The sequence below is a fragment of the Ostrea edulis genome, chromosome 5 (assembly GCF_947568905.1).
Source record: "Ostrea edulis chromosome 5, xbOstEdul1.1, whole genome shotgun sequence".
NCBI classification, from domain to species: domain Eukaryota; kingdom Metazoa; phylum Mollusca; class Bivalvia; order Ostreida; family Ostreidae; genus Ostrea; species Ostrea edulis.
This window is the reverse complement of record NC_079168.1, coordinates 81,686,570-81,714,123: the sequence shown is the minus strand read 5'-3', so window position 1 is coordinate 81,714,123 and position 27,554 is coordinate 81,686,570. Positions and strand designations below refer to the sequence as shown.

Genomic DNA, 27,554 nt, shown 5'->3' with positions numbered 1-27,554 from the left:
ATTACAGTTACTTATACAAAATAAGGATTTAAAATGTATTGATTTTGGCTTTTTTTACGCTTTAACACCAAAGCAGCAAGTTTAATGGAAATAACAGAGAATTAAGGAAGAATATAATTTCCTAAAATATCGTGATATTATCATGATATTGTGAAAAAATATTTCGTGATATAAAGAGAATATTACATGCCAAAATCCATATCAAGTCATCCGAGTGGCCCCGTATCAGCCCGAGGGTTGATATGGGACCTGAGGGCTGATATATGGATTTTAGCATGTAGTATTCTATTAATCATATACTGCACTTTTTAATGCTTCCATATTGTATACGAATGGCATATAGTGTCAGGGCCGTAAATTAACCTTCAATTTGGAGGAGGCAGGAAATTAGGCGGGGGTCTGCACACTGAACACGTTTCGTGCAAAATCCTTGATTCTAGGGCCTTCTAAGATGTTACTTGACTAACTCATTCTAAAAGAAAGATTTGGAATGCTTTTTAAGGGAGGTATCATGTTCTTAGTTATTGGAAACAACATAAATTCTAATGAACTTTAAATTTTAATTTTTTTTGGCTCAAAAGTTGCTGCCTCCTCCGCCTCCATGTAATTTACGGCCCTGAGTGTATATGATGTGTCCCCCCCCCCCCTTAAATTTGATACGGAGCTCGGGAGCTGATCTTATAAAATGCTTTCCTTTTTCTCACATGCGGGTTGCTTTTTTTGCATTTTAAAGGTACATCGAGGAATATTTGAGATTGATCACTGTTCGTTATCTTCACTTTTCATCAATAAAATTGATGAGAGCAACAATTGATTTGATGCGCATTTCAATTCAGTTATTGTGCGCAACTATTGAATTAATGATATCTTCAAATGATTAAAGGTATCTTCATTTATTTGAGTTTATGTTAATCTGGCGCTCCATATTTCTTTTGGTCGCTCGGAGAAGACAAAGCGATTCTGTCCTAACAGTATATATCCCTTTCTACGCGCTTTCGGTACATAATGATTGCTGGGAACGATGACTTTGGGTAGTGTTTGCTAATGTGATATAATCGCAACTTCTCGGGTCTTTCTGGCAAGCACGGGCAAGTTTTTTTCCGTTTGCCGGAAAAGCCCCATGATGTGCGATTGATGGTAGTAAGAGGTTTAATTAATACTAGAGTTCCGTGGCTATAATGATTAATTTTATTGGACAATAAATTAAAAAACATAAGAATGAGCGAATTGGTAGAAATCGACCCACAGGTGATGGAGAGGGGATTGGTTGTATATTGTTTTACGTCCCTCTCGAGAATTGTTCACTGATATGGAGACGTCGCCATTACCGGTGAAGGGCTGCAAAATTTAGGTCGACGCCTACGGCCTTTGAGCAGGAAAAAATCTTTAACGTGCCACACCTGCTGTGACACGGGACCTCGGTTTTTGCGGTCTCATCCAAAGGACTGTCCCATTTAGTTGCCTCTTACAACAAGGGGTAGTGAGGAGCTATTCAAACCCGGACCCCCACGGGACGACAAGCAGGGGATACTGAGGAGCTATTCAAACCCGGACCCCGCACATTCAACCATGGCTATCCGACAACGAAGGCCATTTAGATTTTGAGAATGTGTCGAAAATCTCCTCTGATATCTGACAGTATAGTGAATTTATATTTAATCCCTCGTCCCCTTTCCTCCTCTGGGTCCCCAACAATTGAGGTCTTCGCAAGGTGGTTCCCACATCCCTTGTATGGATGGTCCGTTGTATACAACTAGTATCAATTTCGGCAGTAGAATGTTTTAAATTCGTGAACGGTGACACACAGGTGACCTCTATGGCCCACAGGCTAATCCCTGCCCTATTTTGGTGATTGCAGATAGAGTCCAACAATATAGGTGTACTTTTTTTACCAGTGTGTACTAAATCCAAACAATTCCACGCTTCACCGTCATTGATTGAAAGTTGATTTAGTAAAGCTCTGTACTGTGTTAACCAGAGACAAACACGGCACACTATACCAAAAAGCTTGTGCACAGTTTATACAATGGCTATGGTAGATGTATATTGACAGACACGAGTGGATACTAGTATAGGTTAATTAATCATTGATTAACAGAATAATCAATACCACTTAAATTTAAGGTTGAGGCTTCAGAGATCGAAAAAAAAAAAAACGGCAATTAGTGTGCGTGTGTATTTATGAAAAAGTAATGACCCATTTTACCAAATATATGTCGTATCTAAAAGGCAATGACCCATTCAGTTTGTGATACATTTATTGTATGAAGGTTAAAGGATAAACAACCAGACCAAAGAAAATAGAAATGTTTTGGTTTTTGTCAATTTCAAATATATTTGTCGATTTGTTTTCATAAAACACTTGTAAGTATATCGTATCTATGAAAAAAGATTTTTAAAAAACTTATTGGTTCTGATTACGTCACATGCGACAGCGCCATTTTGAGAGTTCTGTTACAGGCTCTTGTGCTCGTACTTTTGAGATTGTTTTAAATGATTATTTGTGTGTATATTTATGTACATGTATGTATCAACTGGAATGCCCTAGGGAAGAATAGTGCGTGTAGTAACCAAGTCACCTTGAAATAAAGTATTGTCGTAATAGTCGAGGAAATACCTGACCAATCCCTCCAGACAGGCTGTGTCCATAGAAACGTCTGGCAGGATGGCGGGTCAGGATATCGATATATCATTAGATAGCTCATACGCAGATGAGTCGGGCTGTGGTACCACACTCCTCCCTTCCTTGTAGAGCCGATGATGTTCATTGGCGAATTAATACTATATTAACTTTACAGCTATTTAAAATCCACCCCCAAACAGTTCAACAATAGGACATGGAGTATAGTAATAACCGAATTGTCCTTAAGATATGCGGAGACCCATATGTAACAGCAAACATCAGATAACAGAAATCATGCACTTTTCCTAAGTACATATATATGAAAAATGTATGTACAATCCAAAGTGAGGTCCACAAAGAAAAAGAAAAAAAAAATATAACAATACGAAAACTGGCACTATATATATATAGTTAGTGTCTAACCAGTCAATGATTGGATTCAGGTCAACAGCCTCTTTTCTGCATTTGTCTGACATCTGTTGGAGTGAAACTTGCTGCCCAATTGCATGTGTGAGACTCCACATCCCTGGACTCTGGGCAGTGATCATCCAATGTTCGGATAGCCAGAACAGGGCCTGCAAGAAGGGATGGTCTAGTCGATAGGGGAACGACATCGTCAACATCTTCTGTAAATCGCCCCCACTGTGCATGAGCTCTGCGACAGTAATGGCAACCCCCGCAGGGTAAGCTTGAGGGATCTGAGCCAGTCTGATAACAATAACATTCAGATATATCGTCTCGTAAACGACTCATTCCATCAGCATGTGTATGCTTTTTTCCCGGTCTGTGAATTATCTCCATGTTGTACTGTGCTAGTTCTTCCAGCCAACGGGCCAGCTGCCCCTCTATGTGCTTGAAGCGCATCAACCATACCAAGCTATTGTGGTCAGTGCACAACAGGAAACAGCGCCCAAGGAGGTAATGCCTGAAGTGCCTGCAGAATTTAACAACGGATAAGAGCTCTTTCCTAGTTGTGCAATACTTGCGTTGAAGTTTGAACAAAACATGACTTGCATAATAGATAACCTTCTCCTGGTCATCCTGGACTTGGGATAGTACAGCTCCGATTGTCTTATCAGAGGCGTCAGTATCCAATATAAATAGACCTTCAGGGCGTGGATATGACAAACAAGGTGCTGAAACTAAGGCCTTCTTTGCTCTGTCAAATGCAAGTTGGTGCCTATCCATCCAAGCCATATCCCCCTTTTGCTGTGCCAAATCATAAAGGTTTGCACATATTGTTGCGTAGTCCTTAATATGGTCTCTGGGATAATTCAAGAAGCCCAAAAAAAAAGATAGCAGCTCAGTTTGCGTGGTAGGTACGGGTCATTTCGCTACTGCCTCTGTCTTAGAAGGCGACACAGAAATGCCTGAACTGCTCACTACTTTGCCCAGGAATTCAACTTTTTTCTGGAATAACGTGTACTTTTTTGGTTTTAACTTGTTGTGTAACCTAAATATGTAAAAGGCCTCCCAAGCTATTTTCGAAACTACTAGTATGCCCAAGAACTACAATATCATCTAGATAGACAAGGACCTGGCTCCAAGTGAGACCTCTGAGCACAAGCTGCATTGCCCTTTGGAAAGTAGCTGGGGCATTGCAGAGACCCATTCCCATACGAGTGTGTTCAAACAAACCATAGCGTGTTATAAAGGCAGTTTTATGACGATCTTTTTTGTTTATCATTATCTGATAATAACCGGAGGCCATATCAAGCATGACAAAATATTTTGTTCCTTGAAGGGTATCCAAACAATCCTCGATTATTGGTAAGGGGTAACAGTCTTTCACCGTCTTTTAATTCAAGGCTCGATAGTCTATGCACCATCGCATCGGCCCATCTTTCTTTCTTACAAGGACGGGCGGTGATGCCCAATCAGAACTTGATGGCTGTATGACTCCAGCTTGTAGCATTTTGTCTAATTGTTCTTTTTCCTGATCTTGAAACCCGAGGGGGGTTCTGCGCATTTTGTGTTTGACTGGCCGATGATCCTGAGTGTTTATCTTGTGTGTTATCGCTGTTCAGCATCCAAGGTCAAGATCATGCTTTGAAAATATGTCCCGGTATTCCACTTTGTCTAACACAGCACTTTTCTGTGTCACTGAGTTCAGAGACTGATCTATTGTACATGTCAGTAAGATGTGCTGGAAGTGTGTAGTCCTCACTGAAACCAATCTGGTTAGTTCGGATACGAAAAGCGCCACTGTCTTCTAGACTGATCTCCTTGTAAACTTCAGCCTCTCCGACTACAGTTCCTTCTTTGATCTTGACGTTTGTATTGGTATCATTTATAAAGTTCATGGTTGTGGTACATCCCATTCCTAAGGTATGGGAACCTAGAACACCAAATTTCAGACAAACTAAATGGGTTGTCAAGTTGGACTGGTACTCGGGCTATAGAATTGGGCGGTATACACGCTGTTCTCTGTACCCGCACCTGAGAGCTATGAAGCCCTTCATGTAGGTTAGATATCAACTCGACTGGAAATGTTTTGCCTTCTAGAGACAATGTTTCCTCTTTTATGTTGATAATCCCATGATTGGCCTCCAGAAAGTCCAGTCCAATTATCATGTCATCTTCCATTGGCACAGCACAGTAGTCCCATGATACATGTAGAGTGTCAATTTCAAAAGTGGTATTTTTAGTAGCCTGTCGTGCACAATTTGGGATCCTAATCCTTTTAATTTTATGAGCTCAGCAGTGACTAGACGATTCTGTGGAATTATGCGTTCATTGATAAGGGTAATCATAGCCGCTGTATCAATGGTGGCATTTGATGGTTTCCCCTCCATGATGACATCAAGCTTAATACTTTTTCCTAAAGTTCTTCTTATAGTTATTAACTGATCCTTTAGGCCGCTATCATCAAGGGTCAAGTGAGGGCCTATAGACTTGACCCCTTCCCGTGTAAATCAATGGATTTGAGATTTTTGTTCTCGACTACAGTCTTGTTATACTGGCCACTCCTGATTGGGGAATTGTAGCGCTGCCCTCTGGTTGGCGATCTAACTGGACTTCGTGTTCCTAAAGAAACCACCCTCGCAGAACTGGAGAACTTTCAGTCCTCGTTCATTGTATTAATCACGGGTTCCTGTTTTACATAACTAACTTTATATAAAAATATATCGTGTTATAACGAGAAAATTACGCGTTAATTCGCGAAATTTCACGTTATAACGCGAACAAAATTCAGCTTAGAAAATGAGCTCAGTGGGATTTTGTAACAAGGTACAAAATCATGCAGTCTCCTGGAGCATAGTAAGTTACTACGTGAGTACACGTACAGTGATACGATAGGACCTGTTGAATCCAGATGCCAATAATCTCGACGATTCATCTTCTGCACCGCTTTTTGTGGGAACTAGATTTTGCATCGTTAATCTGGAAATTTTCGTTCCGGATCCGGATAGTCAGTTTATTCATGGAAAATCGTTTCATAATTAAATCCAAAGAGTACTTTTTTATGTAAATGTTGATGTCTTATATTTGACAAAGCTTAAAATGTGATGAAGATATAGGTAACACCGGAAGCAGCCCTCTAACTAGAGAGCGCTGAGGCGTGTAGAACAGACGGTTGATATGTACAAGTGCAGAATAATCACAGAACTAAATCTGACCAGAAGCTTGGGGTGTTCCAGCATCAGATGGTTTCTATACAACAGCACTGGATCCCCCGTTGAGTTTGTTTGCATACCGTGACACAGATTGTAACTTTTATGCTAATGGTGTTGAATTATACATTTAGCCTCGAGATTTGTTTGGATTGGGAATAATTAATTTCAGACAGGTCAAACCTAATTAGAGTTTGTTGAAATAATTGGTTGGGATTATTAAATAAAATGAAGCTGGTTGTTAAAATCATTGACAATCGCAACCTCGACCACCAATGATTCTCACTGGTTCAATTAGAACAACAGACTCACGGGCCATGACGCTCACCCGAGTATCACATCTGTACCAAATAACCTCTACTACATAGAATCATCTTGTCTTTCATACTGAATAAAAGGCTGAATTCTAAACCTCTGAAACTACGAAGTAGACTAATCCCTGGGTTTGGTCATGATGCGTATATCCTAACCTTTCCTTGGTTTCATTCTCAATTTTCTTAATTGTTCTGGTGTCCTTTTAAAAAAAGAAAGATGTTAATCCGGATGGTTTTATGTTTCATGTCTGCAACTTTGTCATGAATACATATGCATACATTTTTAGTATAAATGATAGATTCCGTGACAAAGGCACCTGTACTGGTTTTGAAATCCCTTGAGGCGACGCAATGTCAGGTACAACTTTCCTGTTTATTGACGATGTTCTCCACTGTTTGCTACAAACACTGTGGTGGATCCAAGATATCACTACAAAATGTCGCACACTGTGGTGGATCCAAGATATCACTACAAAATGTCGCACACTGTGGTGGATCCAAGATATCACTACAAAATGTCGCACACTGTGGTGGATCCAAGATATCACTACAAAATGGCGCACACTGTGGTGGATCCAAGATATCACTACAAAATGGCGCACACTGTGGTGGATCCAAGATATCACTACAGAATGTCGCACACTGTGGTGGATCCAAGATATCACTACAAAATGTCGCACACTGTGGTGGATCCAAGATATCACTACAAAATGTCGCATACTGTGGTGGATCTGTACCTATTTAGCGAATACTAGCGGTCTGCGAATTATAAGATGTACATGTACCTATTTTGAGGTGTTGCTAAAACGCGGAACGGAAAACGGAACGGAAAAGTTAAACGGAACAGAATTTAAGAATTAGAATGATTAATGTAGCTAAGATAAATAATAATAATATTTTTATTTATATAGCGCCCTATATGACTAAAGCGCTGCACACAATGAAAATGACACAGCATATTATAAAAGTAGTAAAAGGAAATTACAATAGCATTAAGACAGATAATATCAAAACAATGCTAGAAAAACATCAATAATGTGAAGTAAAATCACTAAAATCTAAAACATGATGTGCATGAAGAAAGTTCCACACCGTACAATCAAATGATATAAAATACAATAGTTGAAATAAATATACAATTATACACTTGAAAAGGTCATGTTAAAATGATGGTAAAGAAACCATAAAGATTTAACCATCTATAATATACTAGCGGAAAAAAAGAAACTGTGCATTATTTAATATATGAAAAAATAATAGAAAATAACAATGAACAAATTTTATTTGTTGTAATACTGTTAACAAATGTATTCGTTACAACATTTCATAATCCATTAATGTTAACGTCGAATAACGTCAATTTCAGCACACCCGAAAGACACTGGTATTCGAACTTGAATTAACAAAGTTAATAACGCGTGTGACCACCATTTGCATTCACGCATGCTTGACAACGGCGCCGCATTGATGCCACTAAAGTGTTCAGAAATGCTTAAAGGGATGTTATTCCAGATGTTGATTAAAGCCTGGCCTAAATCAGCCAATGTCACTGGCTGATTTGGTAAACGGCGTAGACGTCGTTCCATTTCATCCCAGACGTGCTCGATCGGCGATAAATCGGGGGAAACAGCTGACCAAGGGAAGACATCGACATTCTGTTAAACAAAAAAAGTCCCTGACTACACGTGCAACATGTGGCCTTGCGTTGTCTTGCTGCAGAGTGATGTGATTTTGCTGTCACTGTATGAAGGGTATCACATGGCGCTGAATAATTTCGTCACGATAGCGTACGCCGATGAGATGTCCATTGACAATTTGTAGAGGGGCCCTTCCACGTGTTGTTATTCCACCATAACGTTACCTCCACCGAATTGTCGACGTTGCACAACACAAGCGTCCTGGTACCGCTCCCCAACGCGACGATACACTTTACAACGACCGTCACTGCTATCCAAATGAAATCTGGATTCATCATTGAACAGAATATTGGCCCAGTCCTGTATTATGAATCGCAGATGTCGTCTGCACCACGCTAGTCTAGCGATACGAGGACGTTGAAGCTATATTGGGCGCACCACTGGACGTCTTGGTCTGATGTTGTGCTCGCGCAGACGATTACGCACATTTCTTGGACTGATTGGTCGAAGTCCAGGAATGCTACTAACAGTCAAACTTGCTGTCTCGAAACGATTTCTCAGGTGCACAAGTCTAATGTGGTTGTCCTGTCGACATGACGTCACACGAGGACGCCCAGAATGTGGTCGATCCCGAGTGTTACCAGATTGTTGGAAACGTCTCCATAATGACTGGATGGTGTTCCGATGAACTTCAAAGTGTCTTGCTACGATATTTTGTGCCATTCCAGCTTGAAGCATCCCAACAGCACGATTACGTTGGTTTTCGCTGAGTCGTGGCATGACAGAAGGGTAAATTTTGTCAAAACTAAAGTGCTTTCCTTAACGAATAGTGTCCAAACAAACCTTTTACACCTCTTACTCCAAACAGTATTGGCCATTAAAACTCGTGCGTGCGAACACTTCAATAAACATGTGTTCACTAACCATGAAAAAGTCCGTGCATCTGAGTCGGGTACTATGCGATATTGTTAAAAAAAATCACCTTTATCGGTTGTTTAGATTTTATAAATTTAAACAATAAATATAGAAAAATTATATTAAATTTTATAATGCACAGTTTCTTTTTTCCGCTAGTATACTAATAATATGCAAGTCTAAAAAGATGTGTTTTTAAATGTTTTTTAAAAGTGTTCAAATTCTGACAACGGCGGATAGTTCCACATCCAAGCGTCTGTTTCCATATGTGGAGGTTCGACATCTAGGTCTAACTAATGTCGGTGAATTTTCAGATCTTAGAGAACGATTTTGTTGGTAAACAGTGATCACCTCCTCCAAGTATTTTGGTGCCATCTTATGAATCACCTTATATGAGTAGATGATAATTTTGTATTGGCTGTGCCTGTCAATAGGAAGCCAGTGTAAAGAAATCAGCACTGCAGTTATGTGATCACTTCTCTTGGTACGAGTGATGATTCGTGCTGCCATATCCTGTATCCGCTGCAGTTTTGCCACGTCGGTTGTGTTAATATTGGAAAGAAGAGCATTGGCGTAGTCGAGCCGAAATGTCACGAGGGCACATACTAAGGTCTTGCACGCATCTTCTGTGATGAGCGACCGTATTCGTCCAGGTTACGTAGTTGATGATAGCAAGCACGAGACACAGATGAGATTTGCTTTTGCATGCAAAGTGTCTTATCAAACCGTACACCTAGGTTCTTCACAAACGGTGCTTCACTGATAATAGTGTCGGCATAGTTCAGATGGTACGATGGTGAGTCAGTGACTATGGTTTTCGGTGGAAAAAACAATGAACTCTGTTTTGTCCTGATTTAATTTTAGCATGTTAGCGGACATCCACATCTTTATTTCGTCCATACAAGCCTCAAGGCGGCTAGCGGTATTTTGCCAGTCATCTTTAGGTTTGAAAACTAGATAGGATTGTATGTCATCTGCATAACAGTGATGTAGAACAATGTTTTTAAGACATATTCCACCAATAGGTTTGGAGAAAATGGCATAGAGCCGAGGTCCTAGGACAGATCCTTGTGGTACGCCGCAATTGAGACGGAAATCACCGGAGAAGGTAGATCCAATTTGGGTCCTCTCTGAGAGATATGACTTAATCCAATTAAATTAAGGAACGAGACAGAAATACCAAGTCTTTTTCAGTATGATTTGTTTTCCCTTTATTAATATTTTTCATGGTAAGTTGATGATTTTAAAATACATATGCATCAATCTAATTAAAATTAGATGTTAGATACATAACGTATGCGAGTACGCAAGCGGATCTAACATCCAATTCTACTTAGATTGCATATGCATTAGTATGAAGTATATGAAACGGTGGATTCTGTGGATGACATCCCGTTCTCTCTGTAATTTCTGCTTTCCTTGTTCATGACAAACCTTTTATTTTGCAAAATGCTGACCTCGTAACATTATTGCATACAATATTTTCCGTTCCGTTCCGTCTTCCGTTTCGATTTCTGTTCCGCGTTTTAGCAACACCCCTATTTAGCGAATCCTAGCAGTCTGTGGATTATAGAATGTACCCTATATGTAGCGAATCCTAACGGTCTGCAGATTATAAAGTGTACATTATATATAGCGAATCCTAGCAGTCTGTAGATAATAGAACTTACCCTTTATATAGCGAATCCTAACAGTCTGTAGATTATAAAATGTACCCTATATACATGTATAGCTACAGAACTGTAGCTCTTTGAGAGAATATTGGGACGGAACAGAGAGCTACAAATCCACCCCTTATAAAAACCTTCGATTTACGGCGCACAAAAAGCTGCGCACGGTTGATATCGTTGTATTCCATTTCTTGTGTTACTGTCTCAAAACTTTAATATCAAAAAATTCTTAACATATTTTCCTAATATACATGAGTCCAAACATACCTTCAAACATTAATTAAAGCCCCAAACGTCCCGAAAACTCACAGCTTTGAGTTTGAAATGATTTCGTTTGCTGACGTAGCCATGTTAGGTAGCCGGGTCAATTCGAATCCCGGTTCATTTCCATACTTGCACATACCGTGTCGATGTGAACTAATATCCCCACAAATATTTTAGCTAAATATTTTAAATAACATATCATCCAACTTCCTTTAAATAAAAATTATTCACAAACCTAAACTCACGGCAATGCGGCTTTCATTAGTCAGGTTCGGTCTCCATCCCTGCCACACGAGTGTTAAGGATCATATTGGACATTTGTAGCATTTTCATTAATCAAGAGCTTATTTTACCTTTAGAAAGACTATATTCTTAAATTTCTATTAATTATTCGTGTTGATAATAAATGAGGAGCAAATACATAACTTATAACGAATTTTATGAATAGATACCAACAGCAACAGGGTTCAAATTGACCCGGCTACCTAACATGGCTACGTCAACAAACGAAATCGTTTGAAGCTGTGAGTTTTCGGGTCGTATGGGGCTTTAATTAATATTTGAAGGTATGTTTGGACACAAGTATAGTAGGAAAATGTGTTAAGAATTTTTTTATATTGAATTTATGAGACAGCAACACAAGAATACAACGATATCAGGCCTAAACCTTGCGCAGCTTTTTGTGCGCCGTAAATCGAAGGTTTTTATAAGGGGTGGATCTGTAGCTCTCTGTTCCGTGCCAATATTTTTTCAGAGAGCTACAGTTCTGCAGCTACCCTATATATAGCGAATCCTAGCAGTCTGTAGATTATAAAATGTGCACTATATTTAGCGAATCCTAGCAGTCTGTAGATTATAAAATGTGCACTATATATAGCGAATCCTAGCAGTCTGTAGATTATAAAATGTTCACTATATATAGCGAATTCTGGCGGTCTGTAGATTATATCGTCGACTGCCCTATTTCGGTGACTGACCAGAATCGGTGACCTTTTGTTTACGTGTGTGTGTTGTCGTTTCCGGGTGTAGATTGCGTCATCAATTTCGCCGTAGTGTTTTCAAACATATATAGAGTACATCTTCAATTTTTTTCCGAAAATGAACTACTAGAAGGAGAGTATGCAAAAAATCAACACGAGCACCCCAAAAATAAGCCCATTTATTACTTTTTTAAGCAAACCTTCAAATTGATATAAAGTATACCAAAAGTCTAGAATTCTACACTATGTTATTTTATTCATTGACGTTTAGTTGCACATTCCTCCTGTATATATACGTTTTAACAGTTACAAACTTTTGGCAAACCTATATTAACAATGGTCATCGTTTTAGGACCACAAATTGACATGTTTTTTGTTACGAAAATATATTCAATTAACATGCCAATGAAATTGGAATTTTTGGATGAAAGTAAAGGAATTTAATTACTTTAAAGGTAGGTGTATTGTTTATTTATTTAATCCAAGTGATTTATGAGAAAATCGCGGTTTATCACCAAGGTAACCGAAACTGGTCAGTCAACGATAAAATGTACCCTATATATAGCGAATCCTAGCAGTCTGTAGATTATAAAATGTACACTGTATATATCGAATCCTAGCAGTTCGTAGGCACAAAATACGTAGTTAATTCTAGCGGTCCGTGAACTTGTAAAATGTACCTATATCACTCATCGAAATGGCCGAAAGGGCATATGAACAATGCCATTGTTGTGCATACTGAGGATTGTTAGACAACCGTTTTCCATTCATGAGATATAGGAGTTCCTGCAAATTGTACCCAGCGGCGGACCATGTTTCCTCTACTCGATTAAAGATATGAATTGAAAAGGTTCTTTAATATCCAACTTGGTTCGCCCTGTTTGATTCACGACACATATTCTATCAGGCTATACGGGCACTTTGCCGTCGCGTGGGGTATGTCTATCAGGCTATACGGGCACTTTGCCGTCGCGTGGGGTATGTCTATCAGGCTATACGGGCACTTTGCCGTCGCGTGGGGTATGTCTATCAGGCTATACGGGCACTTTGCCGTCGCGTGGGGTATGTCTATCAGGCTATACGGGCACTTTGCCGTCGCGTGGGGTATGTCTATCAGGCTATACGGGCACTTTACCGTCGCGTGGGGTATTTTTCTAACTGCATGGATATAGACAACAGAGACACGGAGACGTTGAAACTTAATTTATTGATCGTAACATTAATATCACAGACAACATTGTAAGAAAATAGAGATTTTTTGCAAAATAAGTAGGAGATAAGTAATAGACTCGTTTTGAGATCTTTGTAAACACAGACCCTACAATTCGGGGGGAGGGGGTACTACAATATGTAGGTAAATAGACAAATTTGCAAAAAAAAGTATATACATGTATATCATATATACATAAAATTAAGTGTGACTTTCTGTGAGTAGTAGTGGAAACGTGGACGGATATATCGAGGCCCAGCAATACCTTGTTTGGATGATATTTCTCCTCGTTGGTTGAACGCTTTCAAGGGCCCTCTTTAAGTATTTAAGTAAGTAAGCAGTAACCACACCCACATGGCCTCGAAAGCGTCTGCCATGACCTTGAAAGCGTACAACAGCTTAATAGTTATAAAAATATTACAAAACTGCATCAATCTAGGGGGCACTCTATAAACATTGCCATCACAAAATGAAACACTGCCTACCGACTTAACACAGTTGCAATGGGAATAATATAGAAAGCCGGCATAGAAAATAAATAGAGCATTCATGTTTATGACCATCAAATCCAAACAATGAAGCAATACCGATGAAATATGTACATCAACACTCAAATAAAATTCAAGCTCTAAAATTTGAAATAAATAGATTAAATGCATCAACTCTATTACTATTCCAACCCTTTCCAATGTCTGTATCTCAAGTTACACTCTGGAAATCTCTATAAACAGGCAGGCAATCCGGTTGCCTTTGTACGGTATCCCAGGGCTAATTTAACAATTTTTGTTTTACATCTTTTCTCGTTCCGAAAAAGGCACGAAATTTGGGGACCAAACAGTATCATGTAGAATTCAAAAGAAAGAGAATTTCTAGAAAACTCCAGAGTTTTCTGGATCAGCAGTTTTATCCAGGTACAGCCAGCAAATGGATATCATCAGATATGACACTAGTCTTCGTCCTTATCAACAATTCCCAATTTTTGTCCAACCCACTTGCATTTAGCTATAATTTCATCTTGCATCAACGAAAAGCACATAGAAAGAATGGCCATTCCAAAGAGCACGTAAATGGCGCCAAGAATGAGCTGTGCTGTCTGCTGGGGGTTGTCGAAATCAGTTCCCGGAACAACATCACCAAACCCAATGGTACTGAGCGTGATGAAGCAGAAATACGCAGACTGAAGTTCATCCCAAGTCTCCCAAAGACCAAACAACATGGCGCCGCCCAGAATGTATCCCGCGATGACAATCATCGTGACGGTCAAAGGAACTGTTATCTTCTTCTCGTCCAAATCATCGTCTTCATCATCGCTGTCGTCGTCCATAATCATTGGTTCTCCTCGGACTTGCTGAGATCGGTTGGCGAGTTCTTGTTGCGTTTTGAAGGATTTGATGTCCAGCGGGATGATTTTGACTGGCTTGCCGGTGTCGTTTCCTTTCATGCTGTCTGGAGTCTTTGGCGGGATCTTGCTGAATTCACTGGTCCCCATAGGAGGGGCCGCCGTGATGATTTTGGATTTGTCGCTGTTCCAGTTCGGTTCCTGGGCCACGGGTTTGATCTGCACGACCTTGGTTTTGTCCTTCTTTCGGCAGCAGCCACAGCAGCATATCTTGGCGTATATAAATCTGAATATGTCCGCCAGCACTTCGCCGATGTTTGCCAAACAGAGTAACATCAGAGGAATGCCCAACATGGCGTAAGCGATGCATACCAACCGGCCCCAGAATGTCTTGGGTGCGATATGTCCATAACCTAAAAATGAAAAGGTTTTAAACGATAATATTAATCGACTAGTGAATTTTGGATGATTGAGAAAAATGAATTCTTCTTTTGACTTGTTGCTAACATTGAGGACAATTTTGAACTAGCCTTTTTCTTATCAGCAGCGTCAATAATAACGTAAAAACGTAATGATATCCGGTGCAACGCGTACTTTAGATGTTTTCCCAAAGATAAGTAGCAATACAACAGCGGTTCCTGCTGAACAAATGACGACATTCGTTTTGACGGCAACTTGCAAGTGCTTTCTGGCGTAAACAGACGATGCTTTTTAATTCAGATTAAAAGGATGGACTTATAAAATCGTCATTAACGTTTTTTTATTGATCGTTTTGTAAAGTTGGGTTGAATGAGCAATGTTATGTAAATTGTCTCCTGAAACAAGTTTTAGAATCAGAACTTCTTTGTAAACCGAATGTGTATGACTATATGCGAGATTCTCAAAGCTCCTAAAATCTTAGGGGGGTGTTCATATGATGTGGTACCAAACATGTGGAGTGATTTTGCATTAATGTCGGCAATTACTTGATGTAATATTTGCATTCATTAATCGATTAATGAGAAAGTATATGATCACAGCTAACGACATGATAGGATAAAAAAAAAATGTCTGGCCAAATCGATGGGGGCATAAATGTGCACTACCGTATCATTATTATTGATTAAAGAAAGAAATATTTCTATTATCTAATATTCTAAGGTAGTTAAGTTGTAAGGTAATGAGGTTGTAACTACTGCAATATGACACATTTATACACGAATACGTTTCTTTTAATTTGAAGATTTTCATCAAATTAAAAGAAACGTATTCGTGTATAAATGTGTCATATTGCAGTAGTTACAACCTCATTACCTTACAACTTCAATTATGTTTGAGCTACTAAGAATAAGAAATATCATACATTCGAAGTGTATCCTTATTGATATTCACAAAATGTCTGTATCTGACAATGAACACGATTGAAAAAAAAATGAAACATCTAATTAGAAAAGTGTTGAAAATATCAAATGAATTACTGTTGATGAGATGAATGCGGGTATGAAATTGTTTGCATGATCGATACTTTAATCTTTAATCGCAACGACGGAATTTCTGTACTGCCTTTGTTTTAAAAATCAATTTTTAAGTAGTAAAAATATTTCAATATATAGCCGTATATAGATTTTTCTTGTGTCTCTTCTCCCAGAACAATAAACACAATCATGTACCAACCCAAGCATGACAGGGCGATCAATAGGATGTAAAAAATTCTTCAAATTCACTTACAAGTCCACAGATCTAAGTGCATATCATATTCCAGAATATGTACAATATATGCAAATACTAATCATATGTATACATTGTACATGTATTACATATAAATATACAGTGGCGGATCTAGACGGGGATACGGGGTTGCACTTTGGTTGAATATTTGAAACACAAAATGGTAATTTTTTGTCATTTTGACCTTTTCAATCCTTCCACTTTCGGGCGGAAAAGATACTAAGTCGGGCTGCATGATTCCCATCCCCCTTTTTGATAATTTTTGAAATCCGCCTCTGATATGTAACATTATATGTAGTATGTCAATCTTATGAATAATATATATAAATATTATGCTAATCATATGAATATTTATATATTATGTTAATTTTATGAATATGTATAATGCTAATCATATGAATATGTATTAGATGGATGTTAATTACATGCAGTTTGTTTGATTAAAAAATTATTCGTATGTATTTTGTAATGAAATACCTCGTCACTTGCGATACAAAAATGATAGATAACCAAGGACATATGGCATGAGAGAGAGAGAGAGGTAGAGAGAGAGAGAGAGAGAGAGAGAGAGAGAGAGAGAGAGAGAGAACCCAAATGCATGCAATCCACTGTTTAAAGTAGCTATTAGTATGTTTATCCAACCCTTTGCGACTCGATATGTTAAGTTTGACCATTATATCGAAGCCCCACCTTCCAAATCATAACTTTTATGATATTTATAAAAATGAACAAGCTGGTAACAAGACACGTCTCTCACTTGATCAAAATGTGTTTGAGTCTAGAAATAAAGAATTGGATTTGTTACGTAGCACGAAGAATATACTATCAAGCAGACCTACAATGACAACTGACTAAACCCAGAGTACATCTAAAGGGACGTCTAACTTACCTAACGGTGACTTAACGCGAGAACTTGCTGTAACCACTTGCATTTAATTGATAACATACCGATGTATAGTTTGACGTAACGACTTACATTCAATTGATAACTTACCGAAGGCAGATTTGACGTAAGGACTTGTCAATGGTCGATAACTTCCTGATAGACGATTTAACATGTAGACTTGTTGTTGGCTGCCTGCTTACCGACATGTATTTTACATAGGATTAATTTGCTTATGCTTGATGAGATGTGAATTTGGCAATTCCTTATGTCAGCTTAATGGAAAGTCCTCGCGTCCTTCATGTATCGGTATGTTAATCCTCGCGTCCTATCATGTAACAGTATGTTAATCCTCGCGTCCTATCATGTAACGGTATCTTAATCCTCGCGTCCTATCATGTAACAGTATGTTAATCCTCGCGTCCTATCATGTAACAGTATGTTAATCCTCGCGTCCTATCATGTAACGGTATCTTAATCCTCGCGTCCTGTCATTTTCGATATGTTAATCCTAGAATCCTATCATGAAAGGTGAAAATAACAAACAGTGATCAATCTTATAACTCCTATAAGCAGTACAAAATAGATAGTTGGGCAAACACGGACCCCTGGACACACCAGAGGTGGGATCAGGTGCCTTGGAGAGTAAGCATCCCCTGTCGACCGGCCACACCCGCCGTGAGCCCTATATCCTTATCAGGTAAACGGAATTATCCGTAGTCAAAATCAGTGTGCCAAGAACGGCCTAACAATCGATATGAAACACGTCAGACAGCATTTGACCCAGTGATACGTAGGTTGTATTGACCAACTAGATTGCTATAAAGACCATAGAATTTGCGAAATGCTGACTTCAATCGAGACTGTTAAAACCCCTGTATCTTCAACTTGTTTGTCAGTAGCTTGCCTCGATTTAAAAACTGACCATACGCAGAACAAGCTCTTGCGTATCGAATCGGTTGAGAGATATAAACACCATATGCAGGTGATAATGGAATATTGCTACATATAGATATCGGAAGTTGACGATGGAGAAGCTGAAATTATCCCGTTTGTCATACAGTTGAGTTGTCAGTTTGCCGTTAATATTTACTTCCAATAAAATATTTAAGTATGAAGCAGAAGTGGACGACTCTGTGTTGTCTTTTATTTCGAGCTCACAGGAATATATCGAATCGACATATGAATGAAAGTTATTATTATTAATAGACAAAACGTCGTCGAAATATCTAAATGTCGAATCACAGGGATATATCGAATCGACATATGAATGAAAGTTATTATTAATAATGGACAAAACGTCGTCGAAATATCTAAATATCGAATCACAGGGATAAATCTAATCGACATATTATGTAACGGTATATTAATCATCGCGTCCTATTATATATCGTTATGTTAATCCTCGCGTCCTGTCATTTTCGGTATGTTAATCCTCGCGTCATATCATGTAACAGTATGTTAATCCTCGCGTCCTGTCATTTTGGATGTAAATCCTCGCGTCCTATCATGTAACAATATCTTAATCCTCGTGTCCTATCATTTTCGGTATGTTAATCCTCGCGTCATATCATGTAACAGTATGTTAATCCTCGCGTCCTGTCATTTTGGATGTTAATCCTCGCGTCCTATCATGTAACAATATCTTAATCCTCGTGTCCTATCATTTTCGGTATGTTAATCCTCGCGTCATATCATGTAACAGTATGTTAATCCTCGCGTCCTGTCATTTTGGATGTTAATCCTCGCGTCCTATCATGTAATGTTATGTTAATTATCGCGTCCTATCATCTGTTGGAATCTTAGTCTTTATGTCCTATCAATGTGTCGGTATGATATCAAGTCAAGAATAATCTAACGCGAGTATATCTATTGGTTTGAAATCTTTCAGATGGATGACATGCCGATTTTGTTGTAGTTGGTTGATCACATACCAGTTGGTGACGGAGGTTTTGCCTTTGGTTTTTACTAAGTTACCTACGAACAATTTGATGCGAAGTTTTGCCGTTATCTGTTACTAAGTTATCTACAACTAATTTGACGCGATGTATTCATGTTGGTTGTTACTAATGTACTTAAGGACCATTATACAGGTGATTTTGCCATTGGTTGTTTCTAAGATACATGTATACCATTTAAGACGAGGCTTTGCCGCTGATTGCTTCCTTTTCGCTTATAAGAGTTCCCGCATTTGTTCATATGACGTTTAACTGATTTAATTCGCTGTTAGCGTGAAATGTTGACTTTAGGAAGAAATAATGAGATCTGGGTTTTGGTTAAAACAGTATCATACCTATCACAACTGATCAAATGGCGCAAAATCCCTCATTTATGACTGTTAAATGGTGGCAATTCAACTCACCTATGGTTGATATGACGGTGACAGAGAAGTAGAGAGCTCCTGGGAAGGACCATTTATACGGAGGACCCCCTTCCTTGCCGTAGTCCCCACAGGAATCACCTCCATAACCAATGGCGATACTGTTGTCTCGGAAGGTCTCCAAGATGCTCTTGAGCTGGATCGTCATGACGTCTTTGTTTGAGTTGCCTTCGTTTTCCGTCATTACACTTATCATCTGCGATAGAGTCTTGTTCTCCATGGGAACATATTCGTTCCTGGAATCGTAGCAGATCTGCTGTTCGTTGTTTTGCTCTAAGTGTCTGAATATGAATCCGCCTGCTACACAGTAAAGCGCCACCAGAACGCACAGTCCCACGTGAGAGAAAAGAAACTTCATGAATTTCCGACAACATCCTTCTTTTTTCTTTGCCATGTCTTCGTGTTTGTGTTCAAAAGTCTTATCCCACTTTTTTGAAGTAAAACCACTTTTGCCTTAATTCTGTTATTTAGTTACATTATTATTTTTTTGTGTGTTCGATATCGAAAATCCTCCTTGCCTTCTTTTCCAAACCAAGATGGCGCGGCTGGTACAATGGCGTATTGACTACCTGAAATGATAGATTTTTTTTTCATTTTAAAGAGAGATCGATTCAACAAAACTTTACATAGAGGTAGAAACGTTTGTATGAATAATTCAAACCAACAATTCAGCGCTGGAACCGTATTGATCCGGGATTGTGTGGAGAGATGTCAATACACTAGAAATATCTCTGTCTCGCACCGATTAACGCTTCTTCTGAAGTATATACCCAAGTAACCGTAGACACATGAATGGGATTGTTATAAAAGATAAAGACATAAGCATCTCACATCATCAAACACGCGGAGTCAACTTCTCAAACAATGCACTCCACAACATTGGACAGACCGATTTACGTTCCGCCGATTTTTTTAATTCCGTTTTTGTTTTGGCTATGAATAAAAATTATATCAAAAGATACATTATGTCTAATGATTATTTTCATGTTTTTATATATCAAGGGAAGAGGAAACAAAACATATTTGTTTTGCAATTTGAGAATAAATCATATAAAAGGAATATGTTGCGTAAAAACAATAAACATTTTAAAGCCATCGATTTAAAGGTCGAGTGGGATGCTGGGTAATTGCGGGGGAACATGGTATCTACTTGTATTGTAATATATATAGGATAGCTTCATTTCCAAGGGAGGCAAACAGAAGGGGGACAGATACATGACCTCAGAATCTTATAGAGATGTATACAAATTAGTAGATGTACTGGCAAATAAATAGATGTACTGACCAAAAAGCATAAGAATTCTAAAAGGTTTTTTTTTTTAACTTTGAGCTCTATTATGGTTGTAATACGCAGCGGCAGGTAGATATAACGCATGTCCGTGTCTCATAAACACAACAGATGCAAAAAAATGGCGCTCACATTTACATATTATTGAAAGGTGTCATTGAAATTTCCGATTCCCTACGGCTCTCCGTGCTTGTCAGTTAACAAGTCGGAACAACCAGGAAATAGGTATGGATGTTTCGTCGAATTGCCATTATGACGTCAAAGTTATTCTTTAATGTGGCATTGTGCTATCATTGCGAACTATCATCCAATGAACCATCACAAAAGCATATTAGATTGGGTGGTTGTTAGTGTTTAACGTCCCTCTCGAGAATCTTTCACTCATATGGAGACGTCACCATTGCCGGTGAAGGGCTGCAAAATTTAGGCCTATGCTCGGCGCTTACGGCCTCTGAGCAGGGAGGGATTTTTATCGTGCCACACCTACTTTGACACGGGCCTCGGTTTATGCGGTCTTACCCGAAGGCCCGCACCATTTAGTTACCTCTTACATATTAGAATGTAAATACATGTATTTCCAAAAGCATATTTTTCAAAATGGATTTTTGCACATTTCAAATGTACGTCATTAGTAGAGACTTGAGAATTCATACTTCCTTTGTTCCTGAGATATAAGTTCTTAAACATTCATGTTCCACTACCGCACAGATGTCGAAAGAGATGACGTAAGAAAGAGGAGGGGAGGGGATCTTTCTTAGAAAGATGCGAGGGGAGGAGGCGCTCCCTTAAAGGGAAATAATTTTTTTTTTTAATTCTACAATTGTTTATTGACCAATCAAAGACCCCGGAAGGCGTCTATTTCTACCTTAGTTCAGAACAAAATAAGAAACTGTCGGAATCATCAATGCAAAGTAAAATCACAAGAGGATTTCAAATTGTCATGAATATTCATGTACAGTGTAACAGATAATCAAGTTACATTGTGTCCAATATCAATAATAATATGCTCTATATTATACCAAATTGTTGTTTTTAACGTTTTCAAAAATAAATTTCATAGCAAACACAAAACACATTTTCTTTCATTATTAAAACTCCATTAATTTCTCAGCAGGTGTTATGAAATAAAAGTTTGAATTGATTTTTCATATACATGTACATGTAGTGTCCATTAATTGTAACCTTTCATGTTGTTATATTTTGGACAATCTAGTACAAAATGAAGTTCCTCTTCAGCCTCCTTCAGAGTGCACCGAGAGCATAAATCAAACAAACGAGGGGGTCCTGTACAGTATCTCCCCTGTTCAATGTTTAGTGCATCAACAGAAATGCAAAATTGATTTCATAGTTCTGCTTTTTCTCTGATCAGCGGGAGAGTGCTATCTTTCAAAGTTATTTTTGAATGTAACACAGGTCCTTGAATTGTCATTTTGAGGCTCATTTTCTTTACAGGACTTCTGAATGAGGCAACAGTTTATACAGCCGATATATTGCTTTTCAATATATTAAAATTTCTACAATATTTTACTATTTCCTCTTTTTTGTAGCATGGTTGTATCACTGTTCTAGGTTTTTGGTCTTTTCTGTATCTTTGTTGCATGGTTTTATCACTGTTGAAAATTTATCATCATTATCACTAATAAAGTTTGAATCCATTGCAGTTTTAACCCGTGGGGATCCGGGTTAGAATAGGTCCCCAGTACCTCTAGCTTGCTGTAAGAGGCGACTAAATGGGGCGGTCCTTCGGATGAGACCGCAAAACCTGACATCCTGTGTCACAGCAGATGTGGCACGATAAAGATCCCTCCCTGCTCAAAAGCCGTAAGCGCCGAGCATAGGCCTAAATTTTGCAGCCTTTCGTCGGCAATGGTGATGTCTCCATATGAGTGAAATCAACCGACAATTGCAGTTCTAGCATTGAAATTGCAGTTCTAGCAATGAACTCGCCACATAAACATAATGACTCTTTTATCGCTAAGATTTTCAATATCTCTGTCAATGTTGTGCAGAATATCAAGTGTATGTCCTTGGGTATATGTTGACGCACACGGAAGATAATGAACGACACGTATAGAAATAAATATCAAAACCATAAAACAGTTTGCGAAGGTTTAACCATTGAAAGGCGGGAACCCCCCACAAGCCCCAAACAAAACCAACCAAACAAAAACCATAAAATATAGGATCTCATGTTTTTGATAAGGATTTCTACTCCTCCAAAGTACCTATTATTTTGATTTGTAAGTCTCCTGTGTAAAATGAGCCCGGGTCATTAGGACCAAGGTGTGTTTAGAACTACTAAATCATCTTTGGATATAAATAAGGTTAATGAAACTTGGATCATTTGTTTTGTCTGAATGTTTTGATATGAAACCACCTACATTCCACAAACACATCTACACTCAGACTGACTCAGATCTTTTTCTTGTATCAAGACTCAAGATTAAAGATTCGTGTTCTAGAATGATATAGGATTATTTACAATTTAATTATTTAATTGTTTACAAACAGGTGTAAATACTATCGTATATGTTCTAGCGTATTAATGATTCAGTGCTATATTGTAAACATGTTAAAAGTTCAGTATGTTCACAGTATGCTCATAAAATTGGTAAAATGGCTGAAATATTGCCAAAAACGGCGTAGAACATCAATCAATCAATCAATCAATCATTGCCTTGTATACTTCAGAAATGAATTCCACATCTATCTGAATTCCCGGCTGTTATAAAATATATTTATCAAGTAGTTCTGTATTCATTCGCGCAATTTTTACAATTGCGGCGTACTCGTAAGGAAATTCTAATCATTAAAAATTTATACAGATATCAAAGGCAAAACTATTTAAAATGTAAATTGATATTTATATCGTATGTACGTATTTGCGTTATATATCTAAACAATACTAGAATTCACAACAGAAAATCCTGAAAAGTATCAGGATTGTACTATGTTATCTAATGTATATGTAAATAGTGCAGTGTCTATTTCAAGGACTATTGACAAGTAACACCAAGGGACTGTGCTTCTGGAAAAAATGTTTCACCTTGTGTCAAATGCAAATAATCTATAAATAAACAATACATTACAAAAATTACTATGTAATAATAAACCTTTATTTATCCAGGATGATATATTTAGCAACAATGCTAGTTTTTAATATGGTTCTGCATGTACATGTACCATACATGTGCACTCGTATTAGTAAAACCACAGATTAAAAGAAATAAAGTAAATTTAAGAAATAAGTACAAAATGACATTAAAAAGTATGATAATTTCTAAGATAACTTCCTTTAAAACACAGTACCCTTATTGAGTTTCTGAAAAATGTACTTATATTGCTACCTGAAACTGTTCATTTGAATTAGAATTTCTTGTTTGCCTCTGGTTAACTTTTAGTGCATATTTGTACCATTTAAATAGTCTGACATTAATCCATGCGACTTTTCTTTAGACAACATAGTCTGATAGAGGCAATCAGTCAAGTTGTGTAAACTCTGATGTTAAGAATGACCCTTGCAGCTCAGTTTTGTAATATGAAAATCTTATTTACATTTTCAGCATTTCTTGGATTGCTCCATTTTGTACAATATGTAAAATTACGAAAAAATCATAGCATTAAAAATCTTCAACAGTGCATCAATTGACATAAAATACCCTATTCTTCTTAAAATGCCAATTCTCTTGGAAATGTTGTCCCCAGGCGTTTCTATATGATTACGCGTAATTACTACTGCTGCACACGCTCTACGTTTGCACAAGTTCACAAAGCTTAATTAAAACAAAACACCTGTATCTGAAATACACTGTAGCATATGACAGCAACCTCTTAGAGAAATTTCGCAGTTGTCTTGTTTGCCATAGTGCCCATTTCAAGGACTATTGACAATTGTCACCCAGGGATTGTGCTCTTGGAATACAAATAATTTAAGTTACTGTTTCATGTCGTGTCAAGTGCAAATAATCTATAAATTGTAAAGTGATCAAGGGCATATTTTAACTTCTGATCAGGCAGCAACTATTAAAACATCAAACTAAACAATCTATGAAAATAAAATGTTGTTTCTCCAAATTGTAACAATTTTAAAAAGGTCTAGTATCTGTGATGTCGACAAAATCCACAGAGTTGTACGGTCTACTTAGGAACTAAAGTTCTTGTTTTTATGGGTGTTGTACGGTCTACTTAGGAACTAAAGTTCTTGTTTTTATGGGTGTTGTACGGTCTACTTAGGAACTAAAGTTCTTGTTTTTATGGGTGTTGTACGGTCTACTTAGGAACTAAAGTTCTTGTTTTTATGGGTGTTGTACGGTCTACTTAGGAACTAAAGTTCTTGTTTTTATGGGTGTTGCAGATTACCTCCGGAATTACCCTGCATCATCCACAAAAACAAGAACTTTATTTCTATTTTGTACCATAGTTTGGCGTGCTTTCTTTTGTTAAAAGTGTGGGTTATCTGTATATAGCCAACAACATTATATGGGGTAACTACTACCTACTACGACTCAGAAATATACAGCCGATCGTTCATGAATACAGCTACCAATTAGGTTACTTTGTGACGTCATGAGTTTCAGAAACGTACTAGGCCTACATTTTTTTGCTTACGAAAAAGGTAAGATGGTAGAATATACTAGATATATTCTGGAAAAATATATATTTCAAGTATTTCGTTTGATGCTAACGGATTATATCAACTGCTTTGAATACACAGTCCAAGAAAACTACACATACGTCAACTTGTCTACGTGCATCGCCATGTTTGTTTACATGTGTATAGATCTCAGAATGCAGATGATTGATTTATATTGATTGACAAATATTCTTCAGCATTTATAAATTTGTTTTTCAACATATATTGATTAATTACATAATTAAATTTTCAGCTATTGACTTTGTTGTATTAGCAAAACACGAAATGCAAGTGAGATAAATCGTCGACTGCTCTATTTCGGTGACTGACCAGAATCGGTGACCTTTCGTTTACGTGTGAGTGTTGTCGTTTCCGGGTATAGATTGCGTCATCAATTTCGCCGTAGTGTTTGCAAACATATATAGAGTACGCCTTCAATTTTTTTCCCCGAAAATGAACTACCAGAAAATCAACACAGACGCAAAAAATCAACACAGACACCCCAAAAATAAGCCCATTTACTTATTACTTTTTCAAGCAAACCTTCAAATTGATATAAAGTATATCAAAAGTTTAGAATTCTACATTATGTTATTTTATTCATTGACGTTTAGCTGCACATTCCTCCTGTATATACGTTTTAACAGTTACAAACTCTTGGCGAGCCTATATTAACAATGGTCACCGAAATAGGTGACGTCACCGTTTTAGGGCACAAAGTGATATGTTTTTTGTTACGAAAATATATTCAATTTAAGCCAATGTAGTTGGAATTTTTGGATGAAAGTAAAGGAATTACTTGAAGGGTGGGTGTATTATTTATTTATTTAATCCAAGTGATTTATGAAAAAATCGCGGTTTGTCACCAAGGTCACCGAAACTGGTCAGTCGACGATATATCAATTATATTTCATAATCAGTTAGAACGTATGAAAGTATATCGCAGAATAATGACAGTGGCATTCCCCTGATCTTTGCAATAACCGTGGTAGAATTCTAAGTTTCTGTGGACCTTCCCAGCACAGAATTGTTCTTCCACTTCATATGTTTTGGCCTGTAACAAGTGGCATTATCCTTGACTAGTATACCGGGGTTTGGATTTCCTCTGGATAACATGTTCCAGTGATCAACATAGTGTATTTCAGCCACTATTCCGCCATTTGACTTATACTAAGTATTTTCTCCTCTTGGTGTAAAACCACTAACAATGATTGATCTTCGTCACAGGCCATTTGGATAAGATGACATCTACTTATTCATTAGGTGGCATGGATTTTAAGTAATTTGTTAATTAGTACAATATAAGGACCTAGGGTGAACCCCGATGTTCCCAAATAAATTCAGTTTCATCTAATGTTGTTTTCATTTTGTAAACTATCCCAGACAGTTTATCTTCTTTGATGTCTTTGACGTTTAAAGTTCCGATTAGAAGTACATCTAGTTTGTTTTGAGTTAGAATAAACTTCTCTTCAAATTGTACTGGACTGTTTAACTGTTATTTCCATTGAGGATTTCACCTTCATATCTGCCTAGTTTAGTTGAAAAATTCGCAATCCTCTCTGTCAAATTATCAATTTCTGTATTCTTTTCGTTCAATCTACGTGCCATGTGTTCTAGTTCAACATCTTGACCACAAACTAGCTTTCTAGCTGTGGACGAGTAGCCGCTGACATTTCTTGATCACAAACTAGCTTTCTATAGCTGTGGACGAGTAGCCGCGGACATTTCTTGATCACAAACTAGCTTTCTATAGCTGTGGACGAGTAGCCGCGGACATTTCTTGATCACAAACTAGCTTTCTAGCTGTGGACGAGGAGCCGCGGACATTTCTTGACCACAAACTAGCTTACTAGCTGATTTACAATATTGACTAGATGGTCCATGCAAGATTAACTATATACTATCAATAAATCACGTACGGGTCATCTTTATTTGATTAGGCATGTTCGCGTAAAATTCCCGCTTAATTTCTTATCAATTCCAGCTGTATCAGACAGTAGACCAATCTTTCTTCGTAAACTGAGGTAAGATATAATGATGTATTCTTCCGCGTTTCCTCTATTCAAGAGCCTTTTAAAGATATCGGACTTGGGATTT

General features: G+C 37.9%; 1 protein-coding gene across 1 annotated transcript in view; it reads right to left on the bottom strand.

Moving 5' to 3' along the window:
• Positions 1-13,205: 13,205 nt before the first annotated feature.
• Positions 13,206-27,554, bottom strand: part of LOC125650784 (TWiK family of potassium channels protein 7-like) — a 29,695-nt gene continuing 15,346 nt past the window's right edge. The window contains exons 2-3 of the mRNA XM_048879309.2: positions 19,519-20,105; positions 13,206-14,979 (exon numbers count right to left, since the gene is read on the bottom strand). Coding sequence (XP_048735266.1) covers positions 14,174-14,979; positions 19,519-19,930 — 1,218 coding nt within the window. The 5' untranslated portion in view covers positions 19,931-20,105 and the 3' untranslated portion in view covers positions 13,206-14,173. The remainder of the gene's footprint in view (positions 14,980-19,518; positions 20,106-27,554) is intronic.